The 7324-nt window shown below is 34.7% G+C and overlaps 1 protein-coding gene across 1 annotated transcript; it reads left to right on the top strand.

The window, feature by feature from the left end:
* Window positions 1–927: 927 nt before the first annotated feature.
* LOC110937082 (F-box protein PP2-B11) lies at window positions 928–3133 on the top strand. The gene is made up of 3 exons (XM_022179489.2): window positions 928–1179; window positions 2384–2502; window positions 2591–3133. The coding sequence occupies exons 1-3, from the start codon at window positions 928–930 to the stop codon at window positions 2994–2996; spliced, it is 777 nt and encodes a 258-aa protein (XP_022035181.1). The 3' UTR covers window positions 2997–3133.
* Window positions 3134–7324: the final 4191 nt, after the last annotated feature.

Genomic DNA, 7324 nt, shown 5'->3' with positions numbered 1-7324 from the left:
ACAAGTTTGATTAGTTTTGTAAATGCAGGGAATGTAAAAAACAAAGTTGGGGATCTTATGATATTTATTTACAAGAACAAGCACTGGAAGGCTCATATGAAGATTATACACAAAAGCTTTAAGTAACTTTTGAGGAAGATGGACACACGTCATTCAAAGGATACATATTAAAATGAGGGGGAGCTTTATTCAAGTTGCACTCTTTTTCCCTTAACTAAGTTTTGTCCCATTGGGTTTTCTTAGTAAGGTTTTTAATGAGGCAACATACCTGATCCAGAAGTATCAGGGGGAGATAATACGCATTACACGCTGCACTCTTTTTCCCTTAGCTATGGTTTTGTCCCACTGGGTTTTCCTAGCAAGGTTTTTAACGAGGCAGCATCAAGCGTATTATGTTGATAACCAAGGGAGAGTGTTATGAATATATTTATTAATAATGTGGTTATCAACACCTAAAATAGATTAGGCTTGTTCCACAAGTTTTCCTCAATTATATATAGTCTTTTGTATCTCTTGTAATATACATTTCATTCAATGAAATATTATAGTTTTTCTCTCTATTGTTCTTCTCTTATAATTGTGCTATTAGGCTAGTTTTACAACAAAGAAGAAAATAGTAGGATACTTTTTTTTTGAACGGTAAATTTAGATCACTGACGGACCACTAGAGTATCATCGTGCCACCAGCAAAACCACCCTTTGTGGGAATCGAACCAATGACCTAATGGTCATATGTCTTATCACACCCCTTAAGATACCACTAGGCTATAATGCTAATTCCATGGGTAAATAATAGGATACTTAACAACGAAGATTATAAAATGAAGTGGAAGAAAGAATCAAAAGATACTTTTGTCGACGTGGAGATCAATGTTTTATTAAAATCATCTATTTAAATTCTTATTCTTGCAACACAAGCATAGAGAAATGACCGAATCAGACAACTCCGCTAGTATCACGGATCTGCCGGAAGGCTGCGTGACGGATATACTGTCGATCACATCACCTCGTGATGCCTGCAGAGCTGCCTCCATCTCCAAAGCATTCAATTCAGCTGCAAATTCTGATGCCTTCTGGGACCGGTTTCTGCCGCCGGATTATCGTGAAATCATCGCGAGAGCTGTTTCTCCAGTGGTTTTCGAGTCCAAAAAGCAACTCTACATATCATCCTTGATCATGGTAATTTGGTAAGTCAATTGATTTGTGATCTAAATAGATTATGAATTGATATGTCGTCAATAGTGTGACAAGAGATTACCTAGTTTGTTTCTTTTAGACAACAATAATACCCATTACCCAGTAAAATCACACACATATACCAAAGTTATTCGTATTATTGGAGGAGGTTGGGATGCTTTTATTTTGTCGATGAGACCGTACTTTTAAAACTATAAAGGTTATAATTTAGACCTGGCAAACGGGTCGGGTTGGGTCGGATCGGGTCATGGGTCAAAACGGGTTCGGGTCAGAACGGGTCCGGGTCAAAACGGGTCAATTATAAAAAAAGGTTGTTTTGGTTCGGGTCGAAACGGGACCGGGTCAGAACGGGTTTCGGGTCGGGTCAGATTTTACTTTACTTTACTTTAAAGTTATCCAACAAGCTACGAGTCCAGCTATGCCCCTTTGAACTCTCTACTGAATGTAGTGACATATAACATCAAGTATGTCATAAAAAATCAAATGAAATAGGCTGGAAAATCTTAAATTCTTATGCAACTTAACAAAGAACCTTGTATTATTTAATAACAGAAGCAATACAGACCCATGATATTAATAAAAAGCTACAAATTTTTACATTGAGATCTCATACAAGAAGGAGCTGAAAAGCTTCATTTGCTCAGCCCAGCTAAGTCAAACTTTTATGGTTATTTGCACATTTCAGCTTGAGAAGCTAAGTACTCGAGTCCAACAACAATATCAGCAATCAAGGGCCGAAAATTTGCAGCCATATGGTATCATACACAGATCTTTCTAACCCAACCCAACCCGTTTCAACTTTTGCTAAACCCGTTTGACCCATGACCCAACCTTTATAGGGGGGGGGGGGGGCAATTACTTTATGTTGAAAAGGAAAACCCATTTAAGAATTAGGGGTGTTCATAGGCTCGGTTTTCACTTTATTCTCTTAATAACATAACCGAATCGAATGTAGGAAGTTGGGTCAAAACGAGGCGCGATAGTTTTTTATTAGGCTAAATGATAAATTTTAAATAACAGTAATTTGATATTCAGTTTATTTGGTTCGAATCAAATTCATAATTTTGAAACTTAAAAAGCCAATTTGGTTTCCACCGAAACTAAATATGTAATTCCCTATCGGTTTTAAACAATTTCCTTGATTTTGTCAAGTTTCTGGATTTAAGATATGATCTTCCATAAGCAGGGTTTGAAGCTGGATAGGGAGAGTGGGAGAAAGCGCTATATGTTGGGGGCAAGAGACTTATCAATTGCGTGGGGTAACGATGCTCGTTACTGGGAATGGGGACATGTACCCGAATCAAGGTCTAGGTCCCTTCAAATGTTACATCTTTATGCAAATTTAAATGATCCAACCCAAAGTTACATACATGTGTAACCATTAATGTTGCAGGTTTGCCGAGGTAGGTATACTTAGAAACGTATGGTGGCTTGATATCCAAGGCAGAATAGCAAGTGCAATGTTGTCCCCAAAAACAACATATGTAGTGTATCTTGTGTATCGAATTACTAGGGACTCGTGGGGCCTTTCAGCGGCTGGAAAATCAATAGTTTGCTTTTGCGGGGTAAGAAATGAGGTACCTAATGTTTATCTTGAACAATCGGCGCAGACGCTGCTGGAGTTTACTCTTGGGCAGGCACATACTGCGGCAATGAGGAAAGATGGATGGATGGAGATTGAATTGGGCGAATTCTATTGTGATAATGGGGATGAAGGTGAAGTTGAGATGGTGTTTCAGGAGCACCATCGTAATAAAGGGGGTCTTATTGTGGAAGGGATCGAGCTTCGGCCTAGATAGTGTTTTTAATAAATGGTTGTAAATAAAAGAATTGTTAACAATATGTGTTTGTAAGTTGTCGACAATTATGTTTAAGATTTAATTCTATGTGATGCTATGTATTGAATTTTTATTTACAATGTTATGGAGAAAAGAAACGAACCTAGCTTTTGTAGTTTAGAAAATTAAACAAATTTAACCTACCAAAATCCAACTTTAATTCTTGTATTTTAGAAATTATTAGTATAACTAATTAAGATTTTAATTGTTAGGCCATCCAGTATACATCTCCTGCCGCCAGCCTTATGGGTTCGTCAAGGTTGGGAAGCCCAGTGCGATAGTAGTGTCTGGTGCGTGGGTGGTGAGCTCTTCTTCCCTACTAATTTGGGTTTCTTTTATGATGGTTTGCATGAAGAGATCAAAGGAGTAGGAATTAGCCATGGTTGCTAGCTTGATAATTAGAGGAAGAGACAGGGCCAGCCCAATGGGCTTCAAACCAGGTACAGGTCTAGGGCCACCCAAATTGAAAGATCTCCAAATTTGTGATAGGTTTTTCTATACTAGGCCCACTTTTATGTTTTACACTAAATAGCCCAGACCTTAAAGGCCCAACATCGCTCAAACTATCCAATACAAAACCTACTGATTACTAAATCTCGTAAACAAAAAAGGATGTGCTATTGAGAGAACCTAAGGGCGCTGATATGGAAACCTCGAAATCTGCGGCAGTGCGGCGACGATTGAGTAATCTGAAAGATGTAATGATTAGCACTTTGGGGTTGTAGGCAATCAGATGACGACGATGGAATCATTAATCGCAATTATAGGTCGAATGGTTAATCCACAGGTAACTCTTAACGTCTCTTTTTACTTTTTAACATATATATTGCGATTTGATTTGATATTGTCCATTTGATATACAAAAAAAAATCAGTTCCTCACTTCTTCAAACATAAATTTTGTTTTGATATTGTCGATTTGTCGACATGGCCGTTACTAGGTTGTCGATTTGATTTAATATTGTTGATTTGGCTGGCTTGGAACTTAGTTTTGAGTTGTCGATTTGGTGGCTTGTAACTTAGTTTTGATTATTGTGGCGGGCTTGGAACTCAGCGGCACTCAAGACACTCGATTTGATATTGTGATTAGCTTGGAACTTGGCACTTTGGGAGTGTGGCACTCAGGTTTGATATCTACATTCGTTATTTTGCCGAATCAAGTTGTTGTTTAGGTAATTAGGGCTTATTTGTTGTTTAGGCATTAGGGGTTGTTTGTTTGCTAATTTGAATTTGTTTTTAGTGAATTAGGGCTTATTGTTAATATCTAAAATAGATTTATATTTTACCAATATCAAATCGAATTCGAACTTTTGAATCCGGTCATGCAAAAAAAAAAAAAGAAAACGTAAATAAGAAGCTTTAATCGAATCCCAAAAGGGAGCACTTCTAAAATTCTATTCAACAAGTCAACCTACAAACGACGGTATTGAACCTACAAATGATACACCTACAAATAACGAACCTACAAATAACGAGCCTACATATAACGAACCTACAAACGATGATACACATACAAATAACGAACCTACAAACGATGATACACATACAAACAACGAGCCTACAAACGATGATACAAATACAAATAATGAAGCTACAAATGATGAATCTACAACCGATGATATACCTATAAATTTTGTTGATCCATGTCAATGAAATAGTATTAGTATTGATTTAAGAGATATACTTGTAGGAAACGGTCTAATTAAAATTCATGATTATGATTTTCCAAAAGATGAACACTCAAGAAGTTTTAACTCGTCTCACTATATGCGAACATTACCAAATGGAGAAACATTAGAAAGAAAATGGTTGATTTATTATGTAGATTTAGATAGAGCATTTTGTTTTTGTTGTAAGTTGTTTAACGTGAATCAATGTACAAGTAGCTTAGCTAAAGAAGGTAATAATGATTGGGTAAATATTAGTAGTAAGCTAAATGAACATGAAAAAAGTAATGTGCATATTAACAACATGAGAACGTGGATGGAATTAGAGATAAGATTGGTGAAAAATAAAACAATCGATAAACAAGCTCAAGATCAAATAAATAAAGAGAACATCGGAGAAACGTTCTAAAAAGAATTATTGCCCTTAAAGGTTCTTGGTAAACATAATTTAGCATTTCGTGGGACAAATGAACAATCGTATGAAGAAGACAATGGTTTATTTTTAGCCAATATTTAGATGATTGCAGAATTTGATCCAGTAATGCAAGAACATGATAGACGCATACAAAATAAAGAAATTCTTAATCATTACCTTGGACCCAAAATGTAAAAATGAACTAATAGAATTATTATCAAATGAGGTCAAAACGAAAATTATTAAAAAAGTTAAAGAAGCTAAAAACTTTTCAGTTATTCTTAATTGCACTCCTGATACGAGCCACAAGGAACAAATGTTCATTATCTTTTTTATGATAATGGATCAAATATCAAAGGAAAACATAATGGAGTACAAAAACGTTTGTTAGAAGTTAATCCTAGAGCCTTTTATGCTCCATCTGGTTGTCATAGTTTAAATTTAGTTATTTCTGATATGGCTAGCGCTTGTGACAAAGTTTAGGATTTTTTTTTGGAACAATACAACGTATTTATTCTATGTTTTCATCATCCACTAAAAGATGGAAAATTTTATAAGATAATATACCATATTTAACTCTTAAATCATTATCACAAACACGTTGGGAAAGTCGATTTGAAAGTGTTAAAGTAATTAGGATTCAAGCTCCAGAACTAAGATATGCATTAACGGATTTGTATCGTGATAGCGACGAGGCTAACGCTAAAAGTGAGGCTAAATCTTTAGTTGAAAATGAGTTGGAAAATTTTGAATTTTTATTAGCGCTGGTTATTTAGTATGATGTTTTACATGCTATTAATGTAGTTAGTAAAAACTTACAATAAAAAAACATGTGTATGATATTGCTATAAAACAACTAGATGGACTTATTACTTATTTTAAAATGTTTAGAGATGAAGGATTTGAAAATCCTATGATTGCAGCTAAAGAACTTACTTTAAAGATGGGTATTGAACCTAGTTTTCGTGAAAAACGTATATTCATAGAAATAGAAGATTTGAGGAAAATGTTAATAATGAGACTTTTAAAACTCCTATAGATTGTTTTAGAACGGATTACTTTTTATACATAGTAGATCAAGCTAGTGTTTTACTCGAAAGTAAATTTACTCAATTTAAAGAGTTCGAACAAATTTTTGGTTTTTTGTTTAGTATAAAAAAGTTAAAATCCTTAAACGAGAAATATTAAAAGAGAAGTGCATTTATCTTGAAAAGTTTTGGAACTATGATAATCATATTGATATTAATGGTTTAGATTTATTTTAAGAACTAAATATGTTAAGAGAAATTATACATGTAGAATCGGACACACTTATTAATATATTAATTTATATTAAAAACTTTAATTCTTTTCCAAATGCATATATTGGTTATAGAATTATGTTACCCATTCTTGTAACCGTTGCTACCGCAAAACTTAGTTTTTCCAAATTAAAACAAATAAAAAATTACTTAAGATCTACTATGTCACAAGAAAGATTAAACGGTTTAGTTATTATGTCAAATTGAAAAGATTTTTTAGAGGAACTTGATTATGATGATTTCAGCAAACAATTTGCGTCAATTAAAGCTAGAAAAATAAACTTTATTTAAACATATGCTATATCCATAAAAAAACATATAACTTTCAAAAAAAAAATTAACTACGCCAATTATAAACTTTTTAGTTTATAACTGCCGGTCCCAAGCCCGGGTAAGGAGGAGGGTTTTGTTATTAAATATATTGAAAATGGTAATTTTGCAAAAAGGCCTCCAATTCATAATTCGCTTTGGGCTTCCGAAAACTTAGGAACGACACTTGGAAGAGATCAGAGGAGTTAAGAGCCCGTATGAGCCCAAATCCTCTAATTCGCTAGTTCTCTTAAAAATCTGAAAATTGCTTAACTTTTTTATACTAGGCAAACCGAACTTTCATTATTGAAGAAACACTGGTTTAATCGACCGGAATCAATTGAACCAGGGGGGTTTGAATCTTCATAAAAGGGTTAGGTCTTCTCGTTTGATTCGGGGGTGAACGATCTCCTTCTTCGAACAACTGCAAAACAAACAACCGTTAGACTTGCTACGGGGAGGATGGGGGTTCTCTCCGTGACCACCCTACGGCGTGAGAATAAGTACAGGTTTTGATGATGAAGAAGAAGTAATAGTAAAGTGAAGTGAATGTGACGTGAGGAATTGTACCTGAATTATCCTTTATTTATAGCCGAAG

Source organism: Helianthus annuus, chromosome 15, assembly GCF_002127325.2.
Source record: "Helianthus annuus cultivar XRQ/B chromosome 15, HanXRQr2.0-SUNRISE, whole genome shotgun sequence".
Classification (NCBI taxonomy): Eukaryota; Viridiplantae; Streptophyta; class Magnoliopsida; order Asterales; family Asteraceae; genus Helianthus; species Helianthus annuus.
Note: the sequence above shows the minus strand (reverse complement) of the source record. Positions and strands in the feature narration are given on the sequence as shown.

What these genes read in the sequence shown, in the direction of transcription:
- LOC110937082 (XM_022179489.2), top strand. Translation starts at nt 928, where the DNA reads ATGACCGAATCAGACAACTCCGCTAGTATCACGGATCTGCCGGAAGGC. An exon ending in ACATATCATCCTTGATCATG is followed by an intron (nt 1,180 to 2,383) that starts GTAATTTGGTAA and finishes TTCCATAAGCAG; the next exon opens with GGTTTGAAGCTGGATAGGGA. An exon ending in GGACATGTACCCGAATCAAG is followed by an intron (nt 2,503 to 2,590) that starts GTCTAGGTCCCT and finishes TTAATGTTGCAG; the next exon opens with GTTTGCCGAGGTAGGTATAC.